General features: G+C 50.5%; 1 protein-coding gene across 6 annotated transcripts in view; it reads right to left on the bottom strand.

The window, feature by feature from the left end:
• The window catches only part of Tox2 (TOX high mobility group box family member 2), a 120,412-nt gene that overhangs the window by 87,361 nt on the left and 7,196 nt on the right, over positions 1 to 25,855 (bottom strand). The window contains exon 1 of one of the 6 annotated variants that reach the window (XM_020173136.2): positions 5,378 to 5,560. The exons of 4 other annotated variants lie outside the window; for them this stretch is intronic. In XM_020173136.2, the coding sequence (XP_020028725.1) occupies positions 5,378 to 5,503 (126 nt within the window). In that variant the 5' untranslated portion in view covers positions 5,504 to 5,560. Of the gene's footprint in view, positions 1 to 5,377; positions 5,561 to 25,855 lie in introns of those variants that run through there. One more of the 6 variants, XM_074074814.1, reaches the window with a different exon arrangement.

Raw genomic sequence — 25,855 nt, 5'->3', positions numbered from 1 at the left:
GTGTCCCGGTCCCCCGTGTTTCACGGTAGGCAAGGAAGGAAGTGCCCACTGTGGTAGACTTTACCACCATCCTCAATATCCAGCTTTCCACTCTTCCACACTGGCCTGTTTCCCATGCCAGGGAGCTGGTTTATGTCAATGGGCTCTTCCTCATGGAAACACAGAAAAGCAAACATGAGCTCTTCAGGCTGGCTCTGTAGGGCCAGGCCAGCAGGATTCTAAACGTGAAGATTCCAGCCCTGGGTGACTCCGTGAAGCAAACCCCAACCTCCTACTTCTCTGATGATTGTCATGGGACATGAAGGAAAAGCAAAAATAAACCTTCCTTGTGATAAACAGCTGAGATTTGGGGGTTGTTTGTTATTGAAGCATAAACCAGCCTGCCCTGCCTAATGTACTCATTGAGGTTAACAAACAGCCATCTGCTAACTGTCTACTACGAGCCAGGCACGTTACACACTAATACGTAATCCTCACGATCTACCCTGTTTTACAAGTGAGAAAACTGACATACAGAGAGATGGAGGTGATGACCACACAGCTAGGAAGTGGTGGAGCTGAGACTCAAGCCCAGAATAGTGTGGCTCCAAAGCCACACCTGCTTGTAATCCCAGCACTCAGGAGGCTGAGGCAGAAGGATGGAGAGCTACAGAGTGAGACAATGTCCCCAAAACACACAAAACACCAAAACCAAACTCATAACTGCTACAAGGTCCCTCCTATAAGGTGCCATAGGTTCCAAAACCTTCTCTGGACCCATCCAGCTGTCACCTCAAGGGTCAGCAGGGCTTCTGGCTTGGGCAGGTGAATCCTGGTGCCAGAATACCCAGTGACAATCAGAATCCATCCCTGTGTCCTGCATCCCTGAAACAACATCCCCACCTCCCACCCTCACAAACTCAGCTTGGACCGCTTCTGAGGGCCAGGCCAGGTCTTCTTCAGGCACGCATGCATCCAGGCACCCAAAGGACCTGGGAGCAAGCAGATCAAAGGCCTCTGAGGCTTTCCCTTGTGCACAGCATGTTGTAAGGCTGTGAGTGCTATGGAAAAAGACAGAGTGGGCAGGTGAGGAGAATCGGAAGGGTGGGCAAGTTTAAAAAGACCATCAAGGCAGGCCTCGTGAAGGAAGGGCCAGTCTGGCAGACTGGAAGGTGAGGGAGTGAGCGCAGCAGGTGTTGGGGGAGAGCATTTCAGGCAGCCCAACAGCCTGTGCATAGGCCCTCACCTGGGAGTGGGCTAGTGCCATCTTGGTCAGCAAGGGGACAATAGGGTGGGTACAGCAGTAACGGGAGGGGGAGGAGCGGCCAGGGAGGCAACTGGGGATCAAGCATACCCACAGATGGCACTGCGATTACCCTCCCCAGAGAGGAAGCCAGCACTTTTTCCACAGCCTTATCTGATGCTGTGGTTGGAGGCGCTGGTGAAAGCAGGCGCAAAGGGCCGCTTTGCTCGCACATCTGAGGGACCTCAGTGGGGCCTCAAGGCAGCTAACATCCGCTCGGCCTGTGGCTTCTTCCTGTGGCTTCCGCATCTCAGGGTGCCCCTGTAGCTGCTATTTTTGTTCCTGTTTAGGGTTCTACAGCGGTTCAGCTGTATGGAGCACCAGGGGCCACTGAGCCTGGCCCCTCTTTGTGTTTACTCTGTTTGGAGCAAATGGGAGGGGTCATTTAAATGTGCCAGGTGTCCTGGGGGACACTTAGCATCCAGCAAGTGGAGGAGGAAACTTGTTATTCGTGTCATCGTGCTAATCCCCATGACCCTGCAAGTTCAGAGAGGTTAGGTGGCTTGTCTAAGGTCACAGTTAAATCCAACCACAGACTGAGGATTCTAACCAAATCTGTCTAGGCCTGAAGGACCTTAATTTGCAGGGGGTTCTTTCCATTTACTGCCTGCATGAGTGTTTTCCAAGCAGACGCTGTGTGCCTGGCCTCCCAGCAGGCATAAGGATAAGGTGCACTGTCCACAGGATGTCCTCCAGAGCATCACAGCACCTGGGAGGGGGTGTGACATGCACAGAGGAGGCATCTGCAAAGCTGCAGTGCCCCAGTCAGGCCTGTAGGAGTTGAGGAGTAAGGGAAACCTGTCTGGACAAAGGAGTCTGAGAAACCTGGCAGAACAGATTGGTCAGTGGGTGGGGCTTTAGGGAATAGCTAGGCATCACTGCAAAAAAGTGCCATGGGTCTGGGGCCCCTGCCCCAGACAGGTATATTAAAGGTTTCAGAACAGAGCCAGGAGGTGAGGAGGGACACCAACAAAAGTTTTACAGGAGGTCTAGGGGAGGGACACACACGTCAGGCAGTTCACAGAGATCCCACTGGCCATGGTGAGGGACGGTGGAAGACAGGGAGATCTGGGACAAGGCTCCTGAAGTTGTCCAGGTGACAGGTCACAGTGAAGCAGGGACAGGTGATTATGCTCGGGAGGGACAGTAACTGGCACGTGCAAGTGGACTAGATGCAGGGAGAGGGCTCAAGGATGACCGGACCTGTGCGTTAAGTCAAGGTGGACAGTCAGGATCTCTAAGGCAGCCAATGCAGGGGCATGCTGGGAGGGGCCCCGGCTCCTTCAGGATGAGCCCTGAGGGAGGACACACATGCATGCCACAGCTGCCCTCCCAGGCTAACTCCCTCCATCACTTTGAGAGGTTGCTGCTCTCAAAGCCTCGACTTCTCTGACAGAGCCACACAGCTGGAGTCCAGAGAGGGAACTGAAGGCCCAAGTCACTGACTCCCACTCCAGCCAGTGCTCATCTCCATAGATCTGACAGTGGGGACAGAGGCCCTCCCTACAGAGAGCTCCCAGGGCCCAGGAAGAGTGAGGGAATCCACCCTATCTCTGACATTTTCAGGCCTGCAGGCCACGCAGAGACAGAAACTCCAGGGCAGCCTTCCAGGTTGTGAGCAGGTGTCACAGTGGTGGCCCTAGCCAGCCATGCTGCCTCCTTGGATGGCCTCTAGCCTCTGCTCCCAGTTTCACCAGACTAATGGACAGGCAGGGTAGGAAGGGAGGAGCATGGCCAGTGGTAAACAGGAAATGAATCTTGAGCAGGAAGCCCACCCACTTCATGCCAGCCCAGTGGAACAGGAGGAGGAGTGGGATCAGTGGATTATTATTCTGGGAGACTCAGAGGCCAACCAGAGCAGAGAACCTGCCAGAGTAGCAGACAGAGCCTCATAACCCAGTCTCCCTGTCCTGTGCACCTTCCTTTTTCCCATAAATTCTCACTAGGTGCCTACTGGATGCAAGCCCCTGAGTGCAGTGGATGCTCTGGGCCCCAGGGTCCCTTCCGCAGGGGGAGCGTTTTTATTTACTGAGCACCAGCAATGTGCTTTATATATCTCGTCCTGTGTAATCCTCCTAATAACCCATAACCCCACAGGCTCAGAGAGGTAAGGTGAGATGCCTGAGGTCACAGAGCAAGCAAGGAACAAAGCCATGGCTCCAAGCCAGGTCTGTTCTCCAGGTGGGAGGTGTGCAGGGATTGGCAATTTAGCCACACTGTGCTTTCCAAGGCCACTCCCTTCTTTGGCCTTCTGCATCACCCAGACCAGGGCTCTCAGCACACAGGTTACAAGTTGCCGCCGGAACACTGGCAAATTTAGTGGCTATTCTCCAAGACCCCACCAACATGGCTGCCAACCCATCTTCAGTAAGTTGTTCCGGTAAAACTGAAGATCAATTCTGTTTCGAGATGGCCGGTAAGTCCCGAAATGAATGTCCCTCCCAGCTGGGAAGTGACAAGAGGCACAGAGAAATGACCATCAGCCAGGCCCCCAACAGAACACAGCACCTCTAACTGTGGGAGGCTCCCAAGCAACACACAATTGCACTGTAATACACACCGTGCTGTGAGAGCTGACTCCTGCTGCTGAGCCCGGGTTCTGGGTCATTTGTTCATTCATTCATTCATTCAACAAGTCTGGAGGTCCTGCCACATACCAGGCCAAGTGTGAGCAGTGAGCTTAGAGAGGTAATCACCATAACGCATAACTCAAGGAAGCAGGCATCAGTGCCCCAGTTTATGGATAAGGAGACTGAGGCTTGCAAGGCTCAAGGAGCCTGCCCTGTGTAACAGACTGTATTTGTGGCACAGCTGAGATTTGAAAGCTGAACCTTGGTGCCCAGAGGAACTGATGGTCGTTTCCTCCCTGGCCAGCTAGTTATGAGGCCTCCTCAGCAGCCCTAGGCTTACTGCCTCTTGCCAGCTTTCAGCCCCAGTGGGAATTAACAAGCAGCAGCTGGGTGCTGATGGCTCACACCTATAATCCTAGCTACTTGGGAGGCTGAGATCAGGAGGATTGTGGTTGGAGGCTAGCCCAGGCAAATAGTTCATGAGACCCCCATTTCCAAAATAACCAGAGCAAAATGGGCTGGAGGTGTAACTCAAGCAGTTGTAAAGTGCCTGCTTTTTAAGTGTGAAGCCCTGAGTTCAAACCCCAGTCCCAGAAAAGAGGAACTTCTCCTAGGAGATACAGAGACTGCTGCTCCTTGGTCTCTTGTTTCCCCCGGATGTTCTGACTGTGGAGAAGCAGGCCTGAGCAGGCAACTTCCGTTTCTGGGATGCACATGTACGAAGCCAGATTTCCAACAATGACTGTGATAAATCTGAGCACCAGAAGAGGTCGGGCCTCCTGGTGTGCTGGGTACAATGCTGTCAACAGCAACAAGCCCTGCCCCCAACTCAGCCACTTCCCAGGGGGCAGCTGCAAAGTGCCATTAGCACGAGGTTTCTGCATCAGAACCTCTTCCACCTACTGCATGCATGCCTGCCTTAAGTCTGTGAGTAGGCCCTTCCTCACTTGTTGCTGACCTTTCTTCTCCCAAAGGAATCTGAGAGGACACCCCAACTGGTTACTTGCAACATTCTTCTCTGACAAAGGGAAAGGCGGCCTTTGCCAAATTGGGAAAGGAATTTTAATTTATTCCCTAATCTCCAAAACCCAATGCCAGCTGCTCCTCACCCCTCCCACTCCTCAGTCCCCATGTCTTCTGGGCCCCTTCCTGCCAAGGGCCATCCCTATTACTGCTTTGGTTGTTCTGAGTCAGCCAGATGCACACACACACACACACACACACACACACACACACACACACACACACACACACCTAGCCAGATCCACTGCAGGGTGTGCTGAACGAATGCTTCCTGAACACCCTGGACACCAAAACCTAAGGCTGAGCCTGCTCTGTAGAAGTGATCCCAGCCACCTCCAGAATCCTTTTCAGGAAAAAGCTGCCCACTGCAAGTCCTGGGTCCTCTGAGCATCTTCCTTCCAGTCCAGGTCCCTGCCTGTCCCCGCCCTCCATCGTCTGCCTTCAGCCCACAGCGCCGGCCTGATCACCTCCACCCCACGAGGCGGTGGGCACGGCTGCTTACCTTCTGCGGAAACACACCTGCAATGCACCCGCGTCTTACAAGTGGAAGGAGCCCGAGTCTTGTTATACAGAAGCCCAGGCAGGGAGAGAACGCGCCCGTGACAGCCTCTGTGCGATTCTGCTGCATAATCAGCAGAGAAAGAGAAAAAAATGCCAGAAATAGCAAGCTTTATAAGCCCTCCTGACAACTCTTGGTCCTCTATTGGCTGGAGGCCCAGCACCCCCGCCCCCTATCCCGTTCCTACAAGGTGAAATGGAAAAACCTGCTATTAACCTCTTTTATTAAAATTCATCTTCTATCCCAATTTGGGCCCTCGTGTTCGGAGCTCCAGGTAGCAGTGGCCACACCAGGTGTCAGAGAGTAGAAGGGGAGGCAGCCCCTGCACTCAGCCCAGCTCTGTGTTATCTGTGACTTCAGAGTCTTCCCAGCGCTGCGCGCTGCGTGGAGCGGGCGCTGCATGGGAAGGGCCTTCGGAAGGCAATTTGGCTGCACCTGTCAACGTGTGAAACTTGCACGCCTTTTCATTCGGCAATTAGACTTCTGAGCATCCATCCTGCGGAAATACCTGTTGGCCACTGCAGGTTGCGTGCCAAGCATGTTGCTTGCTACAGAGAAATCTGAGGCAAGCTAAATGTCTGGAAAGTCAGGCACTGGTTGAATACACTGAGATACATCTGCTCCATGAACAGGAGGGGATGAGGAAGGCCTGCAGGTGCTGACTTGGAACTGGGAGGGAGAAAAAGCCAAGGACACAGTCCCTTTTTACAAAACAGTATCTCTGTGTGTGTCTGGATACGTGCTGTGAAAGGTGGTTACCCTAGGGAGCAGGAGGAGGTATATTCAAGCTGCTACTTTTTCCTTTCTTGCCTTGTTTCATTTCTTTTTTCTTTTTGCACAAGCATGTATTACATTTGTAATTTGAAACAAAACTTAGGAGTCTCCCTTGGTTCCTTATCACCAGGAGGCCAAGTCCAAGGTCACCCACTATAAGGCTAGTTGGGCTGGTGCCCGCCACAGGCACTGTGGATCCTCCCCAACCCTAATAGCTTTCCTCCAAATGCAGCTAAACTAGGGCTCCGCAAAGAATATGGGCTCTGGAAGAAGAGAAGTGGGTTCGAATCCCAGCTCTGCCCTATGGAACAGCTGGCTTCCCTGAGCCTCAGTTTCTTCATGTGCAGTGTGGGGAGAGTGGTACTTACTAAGCGTCACGTACTGTGCTGGGTACTGCTAAACCAATTGTACATTTTTTAACATATTAGAAGTAACAGAAGCTGGGGAAGTATGACAGGGCAAGGAGTGTATCCAGGACTGAGCAAAAAGAGTTCTGGGAACCATCCCACAATCAACACTTTTGTTTTGTTTTGTTTTGGTTTTGCTGTACTGGGGCTTGAACTCAGGACCTCCACCTTGAGTCACTCCATCAGCCCTTTTTTGTGATGGTATTTTTGAGATAGGGTCTCGTGGACTATTTGCCAGGACTGGTTTTGAACCTCTAGCTTCCTGATTTTTGCCTCCTGAGTAGCTAAGGTTACAGGCGTGAGCCATCAGCACCGGGCTCAATCAGCATTTCTAACAATGTTAAGCCAAGGGACTGAGAAGAAGGGCCAGGGCACAGTAAATGCCATATGATAAAGGGGACCGAACCCCAGCATGTTTGTAGAGGGAATGGGGAGGGGCTGGGAAAGGAAGGCGTTGTGCTTCTGTTCCTCTGCACCTTTCATGCTCTTCCCTCTGCCTGCGATGCTCTTCCCCAGCTCTCCTCCAACTGCCTTCTTCTCACCCTTCCAGCTCTGTCCCAAGCTCTTCCTCCCCAGGAAGAGCTCCTCCAACCTCATCTACACTGGGCACGTGCCACGTGTGCACCCCCAGAACACACTCCCCCAGTACATGCTTTCTGCTCATTGGCTTGGTTTTGTTTGTGTTTACTGTTCACCCTCCTCTCTGGGCTCTGAGCTCCTGGGTGCCTAGGACCATCTGTCTTGTTCATCTCTGAGTCCCAGCTCCCAGAACAAGGCCTGACACACAGTGGGTGCTCAACACACAGAAATACACACAACCACATCCAAGCCGCACTCAGCATCTGGGGCTCGTCTGAAGGAGAAAAGAGGTGCTGCTGTCTAAAGATGAAAAAAAATTTCAGACATAGGGTTTAAAAGCACACTCCAGAAAGATGTGAGGGTACTAGAAAAAACTATCAATGAGTATTTACATAAGCTCAGGATGGGAAAGAACTTTCTAGACCCAAATTCATATGGACAAGATGTTTACTACATTGTTATTTATAGGAAAATGGAAATTACAAAGTCCATTAATACAGGCTTGGTTAAATAAATCATGGCTCTCTGTATGATAGAATGCTATACAGTCAAGAAAAATGAGCAGCGTTTGCTGATGTGGAAAGTAGCCCATATTGCTTGTTGAAAATTAATTTTGCTCATCAGAAACCAGAGATTCTGATCTGTGAAACATATAACTGATTATTGCAGAGAAAGCATAAAGCATAATCCTTTAATTATCACTTATTCATCAGTCATTCACTCAACAAGCATTTTCTGCTCTCTCTGGCTACTCCCCTACTCCATGAACATGATGCCAGACATGAAGCAGTGGGTACACAGGACACTGTCCTTACCCTCAGAGGCAACCCTGCTCACGTATGTAGATGAGAAATTATGACAAGGGAGACAGAGCTCACAGTTAAGGGTCTTGGGGTGGTCAGTCGAGTGAGGGCTTCTTGGAAAAGTTGTCATTCAAGGTGGTTTTGAACAAGGGGAGGAGTTTGGTGCCCCATGATTCATGAGGACTCACATTCCAACAATGCCACTGTAAGTAAGCTGAAAATATCCTAAGTCAAAAACGCACTTAAGACATCTAACCTACCGAACGTCGTAACTCAGCTCAGCCCACCTTAAACCTGCCCAGGACTCTTACTTAGCGAGCTACAGCGTGCAAACTCACCTGCGACAAAGCCCACTTTACATGAAGCGGTGAATGCCACATGTAATTTGTTGGATACTGTACTGAAAGTAAAACATCAGAATGGCTAGGTGGCTACTCCACGTATGGTGTATTGCCTTCACGCCATCATCAACTCAAAAAATGGTAAGCTGAACTATCCTGCATCCAGATCACTCTGGCTAGAGAAGGGAGGGGGTTTTTAATGAAGCAGAAGCAAGAGGACATGGGACAAGTCCTGGAAGTCCCTGCCTTCTGCACACACAGCACTCAACTCCCTGTCCACCTGCAAGAAAAGGAGTCAGTTGGCAGGGGCCAGGCCTGGAGACAAAGGACTCCAGACTTGGTTCTGCCACCTGTACTGGGAGGTGGGATTCTGAGGTCAGGACCGTGCAGGAACACAGATGATAAAGAGTATCTTGATGGTGACTTGTGCAGCCTGACAGTGCCAGCAACAGAAGCACGAGGGCTGGGGCAGGTGCACCCCCTGGCAGACTTAAGTGAACCCCAGTATGTGTGGCCATTCCAGACCTAGCGCTCTTCACTTGGCACTAAACGAGGGTCATAGTACCAGGGCAGGTTGGAGGGGCCCCATCTCTCTCGCCCCTCTGCTCAGCTGCTTTGGGGGAGTCTGGGAGGAGCCTGCTGCTTGAGGAAGCTCAGTATTTGTTAGTTTTGGTTTCCAGATGGTGAGACGGCTCGATGGTTATGGTTCAAAACAGAGATGACTCAGCTTCCGGTGGAGGATCTGCAGTGTTTGAAAGATATTTCTGTTTCAATGCTTCTCTCTTCTCATCCACACTGCCTCGTTTTCTTAGTGTTCAACCACTCCCAACATGAGGATCTGAAACCTGGCCCTAGCCTTACTTGTCCAGACAGCCTAGACAAAGTTCTATCCTCCCTATCTCCTAACCTGAAGGTGGGAATAATAGCTCCTTCCAGAATAATTGTGCAAAGCAGTTGTCACCTATGGACAACTGGGCCAGGGCCTCACACAAAGCAGGTGATCTATAAATATCGCCCTTAAGCATGATGGCCACCATGCTGAGGCTATACCCAACCTAAATGGTCTCACTTGCTCCTTACCTGAACAGCATAAGTCTCCAGATGAGGAAACTGAGGCTCAAAGGAACTAGTTGACTTGAGTGTCTGTCTTCCCAGTCATGAGGGCTCATGGCCACAGCCCATGCCAGCTTACAACCAAATCTGGGTAAACTCTTTCCTCTGACCCCCTCTGCACTAGCAGCCAAGTGCACACAGACCCCTCGCTGTCTTCATCTGCAAACTGGGAACGAGTTGAGACAATCTGGCAACAGCTTAATGAAAACAGCTCCATGAAGGACTGTGGACCCCTAACCCCATCACCTTACTGTCTCCTCCTGGCAGGAGTAGTCCACAAATTGCCAGAAGGCCTAAGGAGAGGTGCCAGGCTGCCGAAGAAGCCCCTCACAAGTCTATAAAACACGCGTGAACTCCTGGGAGGACAGGAAACAGCACGTGATCATGGCCATCCTGCACCACAAAACTAATGCTGGCTCTCTCAACCCTGTGTCCTAGAACTAATTTAAAAGAAAACACATGGAGCAGGTGAACACAAGGTAAGCCAAGGCCACCAAGCCGACTTCCCGCCCCCTTCCCACGCCTCCCCCCAACAGCCTGCACTGACAGAACAACCTTAATAGTAGCTGACTAATTTTAAACCCTGTGATTACCAGGGCTGATTTCCACGGAACCTTCCTTTCACAGCATCAAGAACCTCTCAGGAGTGGTAATTGCCAAGTTCAATTTTAGCTCTGTCATGCCCAACCATCGGTGCTAACTAAGGCGGCTGCTTCTTCACCAGGTAAGCTGGTAATGAAGTCAGCTCCGCAGATTAATTTCACAATATTGTGATGCCCCCATCAGCACCTGTAAGTGCTGAGAAGCTGTGAGCTTCCATGAAACAACTCTCACCCGAGGGAAATGACTAAAGCCACTTTGTGCTTTTAAGGGGCCCTGTGGAGATCCCCAGGCCCACTGGGATGCTGTGGTTACTGAATCCCACGTGCGTCTTCCCACAAAGCCCAACCACAGGCTGCACCACATGCCTGGGGTGTCCTGATGGCCTGCAATTGCCTCCTCCCCTCCCATCCCACAGCCGGGCCAGGCCCTCTTTCTGTTGGCATGGCTCCCCAGAACACTTTCCAGGCTAATCGGTAGTTTTCTTACAAAAGAAAAGTGACTCTAATGCCTGCTGTTCCAATTTAAAAGCTTTCGTGGCTGCGCACAGTGGCTCATGCTGTAATCCCAGCTACTCAAGGGCAGAGATCAGGAGGATCAGAGTCCAAAGCCAGACAGAGAAAAAAGTTAGTGAGACATCATCTCAATAAACAAGGATGGTGTGGTGTTTTACACCTGTCATCCCAGCTACACAGGAGGTGGAAGTAGGTAGATGGTAGTCTGAGGGCCAGGCACTGTGGCAAGACCCTATCTGAAAAATAACTAAAGCAAAAAGGGCTGGGCATGGCTCAAGTGGTAGAGCACCACTAGAAAGTGCAAGACCCTGAGTTCAAACCCCAGCACTGCAAAAAAAAAAACCTAACTAAATAAAATCATTGATGACCCCCAACTGTCCTCAAGGTGAAAGTTCTCATGACAGGAGTCCTGATCACACCCTCAGATCATCGCCCCATGCCTAATACAGCCTGGCCTGCACTGTCCAGGTGAGCAGGCTCTCCCACCTCATTTCCATAGGCTGGGTCCCTTCTACACAGAAGGGAACCTCTGCAGAACACCTGGCCACAGACACAGAAAACCCCTATTAGCCACCCAGTAGCAATGCTGCCCAAATCTCCAGGCTGCACCACAGAAATACTGCACAGGACACTCTTTGGGCACTTAGTGAGCACCTATGGTGTGCCAGACACTGGCACTCTCATCTCCCTTCGATCCTCAAACAGCCTAGCAAGATGAGGTTAGTTGCTTCTCTTTCCCAAGAGGTTACATATGCCCTGAAGGCTGGACAGCTTCTGACTGCAGGACCTGAATTCAAATTTAAGTACAGAATTCTCACATCTCACCACGCAGCTGGAGTCACCAAATGCACCTCACTAGTCCTCAGCCCCCTGCTTGGACTCCTTTGTGGGACTTATGCACAAGGCCACATCCCATTGGCCTTGACATCTGCCCTACTCCAATCTGCCCCATGCACTGCTCACATACACCCTCCCTCGGCCGGGTTGTCCTGACAGCAGAACTGCACTTTGGGCCCAGCTGAGTTATGGTGGAGCTGACTTTAGCCTTGGCTCAGAAATATCAACAGGAGCTAGAACAGAGTTCCGTCCCATCTTCTCCCATCTCAATGCGATGAAATCCCTGTGCAGACCCCACCACAAATCAAGTAGGTGCAATTATTATCCCCTGTTTACAGAGGAGGACGCAGAGGCACAGAGAGCTTAAACAACTCACTAGATGTGCACAGCAAGTAACTGTCAGGGATGGGGCCAACCAGTTACCACTATGCTACACTGGCAAGTGAGTCAATGATGCCTTCTCTTTTAAGGTAAGGACACAGAGATGAGGGGTCTGCCCAAGCTGGGACTTTGATGTCCAGTCTTGATGGCCACAGACACAGAAAGTGAAGCCCCACCTCAACTAGAAGGCAAGGCCTAAGTCCACTTGTGCCAGGGGTCCATGAGGAATTTGTGAAGAACAAACAAAAGGGCTGGAGACGCCCTTGTCTTCCAGGCCATCTCAGCTGTTCTCCTTCATCACCTGGATGCTCTGGGCTGGGGACAGCATCACAAACCAGTCACCCCACATGAGGAGCTTACAAGTGCTCTTTCCCCACTCAGTGACTGCTAAGCCCCCAGCCATCAGAAGCGCAAAGCATGCAGATGTGGGTTCAAGTGCCAGGCAGGCCACTTCCTGGCTGTGAACCTAGGGTGGAGGGCTAAGCTCTCGCTACCAAGTGGGGTATCAATGCCGCCCTTTGCTGGATGTCTGAAGACTGGAAGGGACCCAGCCCTCACTCCCAGAGTAGATTCATCCCCGCTCCTTTCACCCCAGGGCACCCATCAGGAAATGGGGGACAGAGGTTGCCGCAACTTATCCCATTTGAAACATTTTCCAGGGCAAGCCTAAAAACTAAAATAAAGCAATAATTGGACTTAAAATTGAACAGAAACCCAAAGTTAGAAATGATTTTTCTAGAACTTGGTCCTGCCTCAGGAAGGAAGGAAGGGCTTGGAGGTGCCCATGGATACCTGATGGAGTTGGCGCAGGGCCTCCACCATGTATGTCAGGCCCTTCTTCTGCCTATCTTAGGATGCATCGCAGTTGCCATGGTTTCTGTTTATTCTGGGGCAGACAGCTTCTCTGACATCCAGGCCTGGGAGCCAGAGTATTTGCTCCACTCATTGTGCCATCAGCCACTGGAATCCCCACATGGTCCTCATTGCACACCAGCAGGAGGGGCTCTGCACAGGGGCCGAGGTGTTGGATTCACTCAGGTCTCAGGCAACTCCGCACCTGGCCCCACCTCCAAATGAGAAAAGCGAGGCTTGGGCTGGGCAGAGACTGTCCCAGAGTTCCGTGGTGGAGGCACAAGAAAGAAGCAGGGATTCACACCTGAATTGTGGACTGCTCCCATTTTTCTAATCTGTTCTGGCTCATTTAAGATCACGATCCTGGCCTCCAGTGACCTGGGCCTTTTCCAAAGCCACCAGCCCCTGATACACCAAGAGGTCCTTTTGAAGTTAGCTTGTGGGAGTCAGCAGGCAGCTCCTAGGGGCCTGAGAGCCCCCAGCCTGGCACATGAATGCAGAGGATGGCTTAGAGGTAGGGGTTTGGGACTGGCTGGGAAGACAAGGCAGTCCTCAGGCTTCCTTCTGGGTACCCTCCCCACAAGCTCCCACCCACATCTGACCACACCATTCTCAGTTCATGGTTCAGAGATCACCAGATAACAGAACACAATCCAAGCCCCAACTCAGCCCCCAGGCCTGCTCTTTTCAAACACAATCCCCAATCCTAGCACCTGGCCCCTCGCTAGCTCCTGGCCCTTGCTCAAGCTACCCCTGTGCCCTTTCCAGTGCTCAAATCCTCCTCCTTCGGGACATCGTTGGTGAGCACCTACCTCTCCTTCCTCCCAGAACCCACAAAGCCATGGAAGGTCTCTCCCCACCTCCCACCTGAAAAGACATCACACAGGAGTCACTGGGGATATTTGCCCTCCAAAAGTTCCTCCCTCTGCCCTAGGCTGCTGGAACTGACCCCCTCACTGGGCACTCAGATGTGCTGAGTCCTCATTCCCCAGACGCCGCTCTTCTTGTCACGATTCTTGCCTCGTCTCCATTGCCTCCCAGCTCCTAGTCTTCCTACAGGTCTCACCTCAAGAGCCAGGCAGGTCCTCCCTGATGATCCTGTGACCTGATCATCTCCCAGCCCTGTGCAGCTGTCTGTCATCACCCCTGTCCTCTTCCGTTATGTTTCCACGTGCTAGCTGGAAGGCCTGGAGGGCCCTGAGTATAGCACTAGGTCTGTCTTGTTCAGCCCACAGTCTCTGCCACAGTGTATGCCATACAGCAGGGGCTCAATAAATATTTGTTGTCTGAAAGAGCCTTGGTGGTTTCAGAATGTCCTAAAAAGGACCCCAAGTCTTCTGTCCTTACACGGACATCTCCTGCTCTGTGCTGTGGCCACTCTTTTCATTAAGAGGGAATCTAGTTCTTTGTGCCTTGGATCTGCATTGGCCATGTGACTTTATTTGGCTACTATGACAGACACAAATGTGCCAGGAGCTGGGGTGAGAAGCCCTGGGCACTGGGGCTTGCTCCCTCTTGCTGGCCGCCAAGCCTGGGTGCTCCCATGGACAAGCGCAATCCAGCCTGCTGGAGGTGAGGCTATGGGGAGAGCCAGCCCAACCCTGCCAGACAAGTGAGCCAGGCCACCCCAAGCACAACGCTCCCAGGCCACCAGCCAGGTGGTGATGGATGCAGGGCCTAGCCCAGCCAAAAAGCCTTTGGGCCAACCCATGAAACCACCAGCTAAGCTGCTGTCTTAATTTTGGTGGTTTGTTAGGCAGCAGTACACAACCAAAGCAAGAACATTTTCTGTATGGACTCCCTGACAAAGAACATGGTGAGTCTGGTCTACACAACATCAAGTTGGAAACAGCGAAGCTTCTTGGTGGCAGAGAGCAGTCGGGATCAGGGGGGTGAAGTCCCTGGGCTGGAGCCCTGCTGGCCTGTGACTCTGTGCCTACACGTTCCTGTCTCTGAAGCAGGAACAAGTATCTCCTGCCAAGCCTTTTCAGGTGAGATGGTCTGAGACCAAATGGGGAACACATGGGAAAAGATCTCCAAAATGGAGCTGAACGTTCTCGCGTGCAAGGACATATGGTACAGAATGAAGACCATGATCTCGGAGCCAGGCGGATTCAAGTGCATGATTCACACTGCCCCTCACAGGCTGTGTAACCTTGAACAAGTTTCTCAACCTCTCTGAGCCTCTAGCATCACATCTGTGACATGATAAAAATAATATATAACTTGCAGGGCTGTGGTAGTTGAATAAGATGGTAGACAAAAGAGACCTAGCAAAACTCCTCACACACAGTAGGCATTCAATAAACACCCCACATGCACTTCATTGGTGACTTTCACACTACCATCTAAGCCTCAACACTAAGCTTGGGGACTACTGTTTCTGTGCTTGATATCCTGGGCCAAGTGCCAAGCTGTGACTAGCTGATGTAACATCCTGTATGAGAGGCTTGCACAGAAGGGGAGGGAGAAAGAACAGGATGTTGCTGGCTTTGACTGGGACAGAAAACTCAGACTGTAGAGGTGGGGAACGGTGTAGATGACTGAGATGCTTCAGAACTGCATCCTTACCCTGGTGCCTTGACACGTGCAAGCAACCCCACATCTGTCTTCATCTAGGGAAATTACCTGTGGCCCTTCTTCCCTTCACCTCCAGTGCATTCAGCACACAGGATGGAGGGCTCAACACAGTGGCAAGGCACTGTCTGTCACCCAGGTCCCTGGACAGCAGCACAATTCCAGGGCCTCTGTCCCACAGAGCATCTACAGCAAAAGCCAATTCCCCAGCAGACCAAATATCCACAGAGTGGTCTATAGGATGGTCGTGGGGACTCCACACACACCAACACTCACCCATGCACTCTGATGACGTTTGAGTCCAGGGAGGGAAGGCAGTATGATGGGGAAGATGGCTCAGAGTGGAGTCAGGAAGGGGACCCCCAGAATAGAGGGGGTCAGCACTGGCTGGCTTCCCGCACATATGGCTCCCCAGTGCAGGGCTCAAACTCCAGTGTCCTCCCAGATGCTTCAGACACAAGCCTGTACCCATCCATGCAGTTCTTCCCCAGCACCGTGTCCCCTCCCTTCCCCACGGCCCTCATACATGATGAGGTCCTGCAGGAGAAGGGGTTTTCCTGCATACAGGTTGGACCCCGGTCCCATTGTGTCCCAGCCCAGAAACCTTGCTCTCAGGCCTCAGCTCCATATCTGCACCATGGGATGCACTTCTAGTTCAAGGTGTGTTGTGCGGATTAAACAAACAGCATGAATGATACACCCATCCCAAGATGGATGCTGACTAAATGCATGCGTGTTCCTTCCCCCTCCTCCAGAGGTCCCCATACTTTCCTTCTTGCAGGCCATGCCTCATGGCTCCCTCTGTCAGGACACCCTCTGAATGTTACAGGTCTCAGGGATGGTCACTCTCTTTTTCCCTCCTCATCCCCTCCTCCTTGAGCTCGCTCCCACACCTTGTACAGACCACATGACAGCCTGAGGACAGGGACCAAGTACCAACCACCACCAAAGCGTAGTAAGCTGCAGCACCAGCAGTCCCGAGAGAAGAAGCTTGCTTACCCAAGGTCACACAGGAGAGCCCAGAGTCCTGGCTCCAGATCCACACTCCTCAAGGCCATTTTCGGGCAGATACTGTATACAGATGCTGACAGGCCCCACCCAGACCCGCTTGTTCAGGCTGAAACACACCCCTCTCACCAGCAACCCATGGCAACGGCTGACTGGCGTGAGGGTACAAAAGGCCCCAACCCCAGCCTCAAGGTGGGACCTGCTCTGTGGATCAGTCATGCTCCAGGTTCCCATGGGGTCAGGCCAAAGCCGGGTACCAGCTGAGGCTACATCCTTGCTGGGCCCCTTCCCTAGCCTATCCTGCTTCCCCATTCTCCTCCTCCTGATTGCTCACCCCACTATGTCTCTCTCACCAGAATCCTATCTCAGGCTCTCAGAAATCTCAGCCTAACACAAACTTCTGGTGATTCAAAAGTCCCAACCTCTGTCCTCTAGCCAACATCACTCAGACCTTCTTCGAAATGCAGAATCTCTGGCTCCACCCTAGACCTACTGCATCCGAAGCTGCATTTTAACAAGACCCTCGTGGGAGTCACATGCTTAAGGTAGGTAGCTACTAGCCCACTGAAAGGGCCGGGAACCATCAAGTCTGTTAGCCCAGCCCCCTGGGGCTACACGTGGTCCCTTTTGCTCAGGTGACTATGAATCCCGGCAATTCCCAGGTGAAAGCTTTGCATCCTTAGGTTTGAGCTATAACCCCACACCTTACTCAGTCACCAGAACTCTGTTTCTTTTTGAGCATAGAGAAACTAGCCTCAGTGTTTGCATTAGCCAGCGAAAGCCTCTGCCCCCACTTCCTTCTTGCAGGGACCCGCCCCCACCAGACTGCTGGGGGGGGGGGCGGGGATGGCATTCTCCAGGGATCTGAGTAAGTACTGGAGTGTCTGTGCTTCAGAGAAAGAAGCCCCTGGCCTGGCCTGAGTCAGAAATGGGGGGTGGGGGGCAGCAACCCTTCTTCAGAGACCCCACTCTAGCCCACCAGGGTGTGAGCCTCCATCAAAGGATGGCCATGACCTTTGCAGAACTGGATGTAATAACCAAGTCCTAGGAGCAGAGCAGACCCCAGGGCCAGCCCCAGAGGCTGCAGTAATCCAGACGCATGTTTGGACAGAAGCACCCTGCAAAGCTCCGTCAACTCTGCCTGTCACCCGAGGAGGGAAGCAGCTCACCTCTGCTAATCGTCCTAATTCATTTTTTATTACTAACTTTCCTGTTTTCTGTTTGCCGTCTGATTAAGGATATTACCACAGGCATTTAAAATGCATCAGATCTGCCACAATGGCAAACATAACTCGTTTCACAAAAATCTGCATTAATATACATATAATTCCCTGATCACAAAGACCTCATGATCCACGATCCATGTTAGACCCCGAACGAAGGTAGATTTAGTGAGAGGCATATACACAACTGAAGGTTTGACCAGAGCTAATGAGCCAGGCAGGGAGGGCAAAATGGGCACCGTCTCATGGTGCTGGTAAATGTGGCTGACATGCCAACGTGAACTGAGCGCCATAAAAATGCCCATTCCTTTTGACTCAGTAATTCTAAGAAGCCACAGCCAATGACCCGGTCTTATCCTTGATACTCACTCTCTTTCACACTCCACATTGAACCCATTCCCACATCTCGAACGCTCTGCTTCCTAACACCTCCCATGCTCCTCCCCTTCTCTCCAGTCCCACCAGAGCAGGCCAACAGAAGCTTTTGGAATGATAAAAATATTAAAATGTGGGCTGGCTATAGAGCACTTACATGAGACTAGTGTGACTAGAGAGTGAGATTTTAATTTATTTCACTTTATTTTAACTGTGAATAGTCACATGTAGCTGGTGGCTACCATGTTGGAGAGCACAGCCACAAGCCATCATCAGTTCTCTACTAGATTATAGAAATTATCTCCCAACTGCTGGCCTGAGTCCACATGTGCCCCCTTCCAATGTTACACACACACACACACACACACACCAAAAAAAAAAAAAAAAAAGAACAGCTACAAAGATTCTTCTAAAATGCAACATACATCTGCATGGTTCACACTGCCCTAAAGGCAAAGTCCATGCTCCTAGACATGACCTTCAAGGGCCCATCTCCTGGGGACATTGAGCAGCCCAACGTTCAGACAGCCCAATGTTGCAAAGGCTGGACGGGTTAATGACAGTGGCCCAGGAGGACAGTAGGGAAGGCCTCCCAGAGGGGGTGGCCCTTGAGCAAAAGCCTAAGGAACATGTAGGAGTCTGCTGGCAGGTGAGGAAGGTCTCAGCCAGAGACACAGCTGTTAGTTGCTCTCATTGCTGCATCCACCAGCAAGCAACAGAGACTCTGATTGACTAGAAGGGCTGGAGGGAATGACATGACCAGTAAACACAATGACTAGGTAAATTACAAATTGTGACAAGGAAAAAGAAAAAGTCAGGTAAGGTAGCTCTGATGGGACAGGGTGGGGTATAGCCCCTTATAACATTGATATTAAGAGCCAAAATAAACAGTGTTCTTGAATCTGCACATGGGAAAGGAACAGGTGATTTCTCCCCATTTCTCATGCTTTTTGGCAGGTATGGCAGGTGACATTGTGTTACAGTTTAATAAAAAGAGAGGGGTGATCCTTTCAGGACAGAAGCCACCCAAAGTCCTGCTCAGTCAACAGAAACATTCCCATGGCTAGAAAGAGAGTTTGTCATCTCTGAAGGCCAGGGCAACTGTGCTCCAGATACCCCAGCCTGAACAACTGGGAGCAACGCCTCCCTTTTGACAAAGCCAAGGTCACCACCAGCAAGGAGATGGGAGGTGGACAACACAGGAGCTGGCTCTTCTGGCACCAATTCAGTCTTAAGAACGAAGATTTCCAACTTCCACCCATGTGACTGGCCAGCTGGAGAGTGCCCTAGCAGGTTGCCACAAAGAGAGTTGCATTTATCCACACAGGCAAGTCTCAGACACTGTGTCCCTCAGATGTATGTGTTAAACCTTGTGGCAACAATGTACAAACAAATATGTGACCAGAGAGCTCAGGGGATTATTGTTGAAAACACAACCTGGGCTACATTATGGGGACATCTCCAGAAAATATAATCCGCCACATTCATTTGCTCGATCTTTCAACAACTTTTTATTGAGAACCTATTACATAACAGATACCATACTAGGTGCTGGGGACCCACCTCGGGGTTAACAAGACAAACGCCATCCCGTTGGTTTTTAAAGTCTACCAAATAAAGAACAACCAAATAATGTCACGAGGAATTATGACATAAAATACACTGAGCCGGGTGCTGGTGGCTCACACCTCTAATCCTAGCTACTCAGGAGGCAGAGATCAGGAGGATCGTGGTTCGAAGCCAGCCCAGGCAAATAGTTCCCAAGACCCTATCTCAAATATGCACAACACAAAAAAAGGCTGGCGGAGTCACTCGAGTGGTAGAGCACCTGCCTAGCAAGTGTGAAGCCCTGAGTTCAAACCCCAAAATGAAGGAAGGAAGGAAGGAGAAAAGGGAAAGGGAGGGGAGGAAGAGAAAATAAACTGGAGGTCAGGCTAGAGAACAGGCTGGGTGACTGTGCCGGGGGTCAGAGTCTGAGAAGGAGAAGATAGATCAGAAGAATGAACAGGAGCCAGCCACATGAAGATGAAACCAAGAACACTCCAGGCAAAGGGAACAGCAGCACAACAGGCCTGGGAGCGGTCAGCCCGGCTGGAATGGGGGCACTGGGGGTGCTGACCGCTCACCATGGGTCCCCAGCACACAGCCTGGGGCCTAGCACACAGTGACTACCAGTGAGGCCAGAAGAGAGGGCAATCCTCCCCCACTGCCACACACACAGGACTTACTGGCCTGAAAGGGGCTTCTGGTGTTACCTGCACACCAGGAGAAGCCTGGGCAGGTTTTAAATCAAGACCTGAGAAGACGTGGCTTAGGTTTGTAGGAATCCATCACGCTACACTGGGGAGCCACAGTGAAGCTGTGAGAGCACAGACAGAATCCACTTTCTGCCTCAGAAAGATCTCCAGTTTGGCCACAAAGGCTCCACGGCTCATCTGTGTCCCAGTGACTTTGGGACACTGGATAAATGGCTCTGAACTCCATTGAAAGTTCAGGTTTCCTCGCTGGTATGCAGGAGCCAGTTACCGTCCAGAACAGCAAGACAGAGCAGCAACAGGACATGCAGACAGAGCATCAAGTCAGAAACGTGGCTGTCAGTGGTAGAAAACTGTCCCAGAGAACACCTCAACAGGATGAGGCTGATGGTTAATGTGGAGCTGCTAAGAAAACACAATTATGTGCCTCCTGATTCTGCAAGACACAACCCAGGACATCACGGCAGCATGCCAACAACTAGCGCTCCATCTGTTGGTGTTTTTGTTGGTGGTAGTTTGTTGTGCTTGTTTCTGTAGTGCTGGGGGTGGAACTCAAGGCCTTGCTCACGCTTTGAAAGCACTCTACCAAGAGCTACATCCTCAGCCCCGTAGTGCTTCATCTGCAAGAGCACAAAGCAACTCCCTGGAGAGCAACTAGCAGACTTGCTCATGTTGTACAGGTGGATAGCCAAGCCCCTCCATGTTTTTTAATCCGCATCTCATTTAAAATTAAAGTCTGGCACTTAGGCATCCGTAGCTACATTTGGAAAGGGAATTAATTAAAGTTAACTATGCCAGGTGCTTACACATCCATTATCACCTCATTTAATTTCATAAGCAGGTAAGCACTGATAATCCCATTTTGAAGATGGGGAAACTGAAGCCATAAATAAAAACTGAAGCTAATAAATAGCTTTCCAAATGCCCCTTGCTCTTGATACTCTCATCACCTTCTAAGTCCTTACACATGCTGTTCCTTCTACCTGGAATGATTTTCCCTGCCTTCTTTACTTGGCCAGGTTCTACTCACCTTCAAGTCCAGGCGGGATCCCCTCCTCAGAGAAGCCCTCCCTGTCTGTCCCAGCCTCACCTGGTGATCCCACAATGGCCTGTGCTACTTCTAGTGCTTACCACACACATTTGAAGCTGTTTACTTTTGTCTGGCTTCTTAATAGGTCTGCAGCTCCTGCAAGGGCAAGGACCACATCTGAATTCATCCCCAGCACCTATTACAAAGCCTTTCGCATGGTAGGCAGAGAGTGTTCTGTGAATAAAGAAGGAATGAAGAAGTGAATTAATGCTTTTAAGGAGTATCAATGCCAGGATTTGATCCCAGACCAGTGTGACAAAGCATGTCCCTTGGACTACGTGTTTATTAAGTGTGTATGTGTGAGTGTGTGTGTGTGCCTTACATAGATGGATCAAAAAACATGCACAGTGTGGAGTATATTACAAAACATAAGGAGGAAATGTGGTAAAAGTTTAACCACACCTGTCTCCTTGTGGCAAGAGAATTCCACTTTTGGCCAGGCATGGTGGTACACACCTATAATCCCAGCTACACAGAAGGATGAGGCAGAAGGATCAAGAACTTTTGCCCAGCCTGGGCAACACAGCGAAACTCCTTATCAAGAAAAAAAGAAAGTGGCAGAATGGTTCAAGGGGTAGAGCACCTACCTAGCAAGTGTGAGGCCTTAAGTTCAAACCCCAGTTCCACTATGAAAGAAAGAAAAGGGAAAAAAAGGAAGGAAGGAAGGGAAGGAAGGAGGAAGGAAAGAGGAAGAGAGGAAAAGGGAGGAAGGGAGGAAGGGAGGAAGAGAGAGGAAGGGAGGAAGGGAGGAAGAGAGAGGAAGGGAGGAAGGGAAGAAGGAAGAGAATGCCACCTTTATTAGCCACCTGGCCTAATTCTGCTGGAGTCCTGGTGGAGCCAGGGCAGTGCCTGGGCCTCTTGGACCTCCTTCCAGGACATGGAGCCAAGGGTGGCCCATGTTATCTTGTGAGTCCAAATGTGTAAGTGACCCTCACAGGCTCACAGTGGGAACTGCAGTGAGAATGAAGGAACTGATACAGGTGAGACAGGAGATGCCCCACCTAAAGAAGCACTCACCTGTCCTGAGCAGAAAAGTTCCCTATATTCTGTACTTTATTAAAGATAGAGAATCCTGGAATGGAGCCTGCATTCACTGTTCTGAACAGCACCTGGCAGCAGGAACGAGAATGGGGATGACTGGCTTGATCTCCCAGAGGAGATATGAGTATGGTTAGATGGGGAAAGAGAGGCACAGAGAGGCTAAGAGACAGGTCCAAACTCACACAGCTTTAAGTGTCAGGCTAGGAACCCAAGTACTTCCATCAGACTCAAAGACATATGTGAATCTACCACTTGGCTTTGCATAAAAATTAATTTACAGAGAAAGCATGGGGCCAAGTTGCACGGGGTAGGGCTCCTAAAATAATGTAAATGCACCCAATGGGCATTCAGTAAGTATTTGCAGAATAAATAAGCAACATGAGGCCTAGGGCTCATTTTCCACAAGGTAAAGTTCAGTTCAAGTCCAAATACAGCATGGTGTGACGATAAAATTTATGCATACGATTGACCCTAGGTTATACTACTGAGTTGGACTCAATTCCAACAAGTTTCTAAATCATTCCTGCAAATTACACCCAACCTCAAGATAAAGCACATTTTAATTAGCTATAGTATTGCAGCATCCTATTGGCAAATGAGGTCTGAGGTTGAAAAGTAAGGTGGGAGGCCCAGATGAGAACCCCCAGCTCCAAAAGAGCCAGTGCTTTGACAGGAAAAGCAAGGGGAAAGCCGGATGAAGTGGCTCACGCCTGTAATCCCAGCTACTTTCTTGAGAGATGAGATCAGGAGGATCAAGGCTCAAGGCTATCCCAGACCAAAAGAAAAAACAGATAGCAGGACTCTAAGAACAAGCAGGCATGGTGGTACACATCTGTAATCCCAGCTACATGAGAGGTACAGGGCCAAGGATCGAAGTCCAAGGCTGGTCTGCGCAAAATGCACAAGACTCTGTCTGAAAAATAAAGCAGCTGGGCACCTGTGGCTCATGCCTGTAATCCTAGCTACTTGGGAGGCTGAGATTGGGAGGGCCTCAGTTTGAGGCCAGCCTGGGAAACTAATTCACAAGACCCCATCTCCAAAATAACCAGAGCAGAATGGAATGGAAGTGTAGTTCAAGCAGTAGAGCACCTACTTTACAAGCGTGAAGTCCTAAGGTCAAATCCCAGTCCTCCCAAACACACACACACACACACACACACACAAAACTAAAGCTAAAAGGGCTGGAGATATAGCTCTAGTGATAGAGTGCTTACCTCGCAAGGGCTAGGTCCTGACTTCAAAACCCCAGTACTAGCAAAAACAAACAAACAACAACCAAAAAACCCCCAAGAGACTAGCCCATGCCCTCTCCCAAACCCCTGACGTTGGGGGAGGGGACCCCGGATCTTCTGCTTCCAGAGGGACTTCTGTATCTTGATTCAAATCTCAGTTTCCTCACCTACAAAACAGGGTGCCTGTGCCTGGCACAGTGCTCAGGCAGACTTGAGGTAATACGAGTGAATGAGCCTGAGTTGTGGTTATCAATCAGTAAATGATCTGTGCTCATTTCTATCCTACTTTTCTCCAAAACCCCCACAAATTTTAAAAATAAAATCAGTGAGAGAGAGCTTTCTGTACAAGATGGCTGATAAGAACACACACTTTTACCCCCTCCCCTCTCCTCTAAACACCACGAGAGTAACCAAAAAAAGATCTACCTATCTAATAAATCTAGCTAGCTATATAGATAGGTTGACAGGTAGATAGATGATAGCTAGATACACATTCATGATTCACACACATGCACATAAATGCTCTTGACCAGATACACACCAGTGTCTGTGAGAATGGGCTCACTCTGTAAGAATCAGTATGGGAACAGGAAAAGGCTGCGAATCTGAAACACTGAGAGACAGCTGGAAACCAAGAAGCAAAGAACAGACTGATGGCATAGCCAGTGTGCACTAAGGACCAGCACCCCAACACAAGGTCCCACAAAAGCTATTTTCCTAACTACATAAAGTACCAAGAGAGAGGCAGCTGGCACTCAGAGCCCAGAAGAGAGCAAGTGAGGGGACCCTGGTGTTGGCTGAAGGCCCTCAGAGAAGCTGATGTTAAGGACAGCACTGCCTTCCTTAGTGTTGCTAAGAAACTCAGATTAATGTGACCTACGGAAGTTCCCTCTAGTCTGGAATGCTGGTTTCCAACCTCAGCACAACGGATGTCTGGGACCTGGTCATGCTATGTGGTGGAGGCTTTCCTGGGCAGCATTTCGTGGCACACTTGGTCTCTACCTGCTAGATGCCAGTAGTGTCCCCTTCCAAGCTGTGACAACCACAGATGTCCTCAGACTTTGTGCTGATTTAGAACCACTGGTGCTGAGGGATCAGCAGAACTCTAGAGCTGAGCTCCCTGTCCTGTGTCCCTATCAGTAGATCCTGTATCCACGTGGCTGATGGTCATCTTATTTACAGGGACCCAAACCCGCAGGGTGATTTTTCTAGTGTGACTTGGGAGCAGCAATAAAAACATATTGTAGGTAATTATTAACTTAATGAGTCGTGGTAAATTGTAATTTTATATCTTCGTGAAAAGATGTTGTGTAACACAGGGTGATAAATTTTAATCAATTACCCTGATGCTTACAACCTGCCACTGGACGACTGGGATTTCTGGGGCCTGCTAGAGTAAGCAAGAAGACTGGAGACTCGAAATGCTTAATGACCTGTTTGCTGCTGGGTTTCTCAGATGTCTATTGGGTTTTTATTGAGTGCCTACTGCGTGCTCAGTGCTGGAGATTCAGCCCTGTCCTGATAACTCTGGCAAAGTTGTATTTACCAGAAGAAAAGCTACGTGGATCTGTGGCCTACTAGCTCAAAATGTAGAGCAGTAATTAATCATCAAATTGTCTGGGGCAATTAACAGTGCCCCGAGTGAGATTTCCCACAGCTGAGTCTTAGGGAAACAGCAAGTAGAGGGCTCATAGGGTGGAAGGAGGGGGTTCCAGGCAGATGGAGCAGCCCTTGCAAAGGTGTTTAGGGGAATGTCAGCCCAGGAGGGAGAGGCAGAGACATCACAGGGGCAGTCATAAGACACTCAGCACCCAGCCTGTTGTGTTTCAAGTAGAGAAAGGCCTAGAAGCCAGCGGTGGGTACAGAAGGACGAAGGTTGCATATTGCCAATTCAGATGTCCTCCACGACTCTCTCATCTTCTGCTGATTGGAAAGTTCAAGAAGCTTGTTTTTTACTTCCCCCAGGTACCAGAACACTGCTTCTCAAACGCTAGCCCTACAGAATTACCTGGAGGGCAACTAACGCAGAGACTGCTGAGCTCCACTCACAGGAACTCTGATTCAGTAGAACTGCTGGAAAGTGGGTTGGGGCTGATCTTAATGGGCTGGACCTTTTAATTCCAGACTAGAACACGGGAGGATCTGCCCGCCTTGGACAGTGGGGATGTACTACTGGCCTGGGGCATGTAGCCCAAGCTTGGGCACAGTTAGGTGGCCTTCCCAAGCCCCCTATAGATTCTTCAGGTAGTGTCCCTACCCATGGGGAGAATCTTACATTGGGTTTCCTGCAAACACACTCTGAAATGGAGAGGTGCTCAGAGGAGGTTGATTTGGGGAGGGGGACGATGGCACGAGGTGTGCACCTGTACAAGAGTGAGGGAAGCATGTTTGGGCACAGGGAGAGGCTGGCCAGTCTCA

This window comes from Castor canadensis, chromosome 5, assembly GCF_047511655.1.
Source record: "Castor canadensis chromosome 5, mCasCan1.hap1v2, whole genome shotgun sequence".
Lineage (NCBI taxonomy): Eukaryota > Metazoa > Chordata > Mammalia > Rodentia > Castoridae > Castor > Castor canadensis.
Note: the sequence above shows the minus strand (reverse complement) of the source record. Positions and strands in the feature narration are given on the sequence as shown.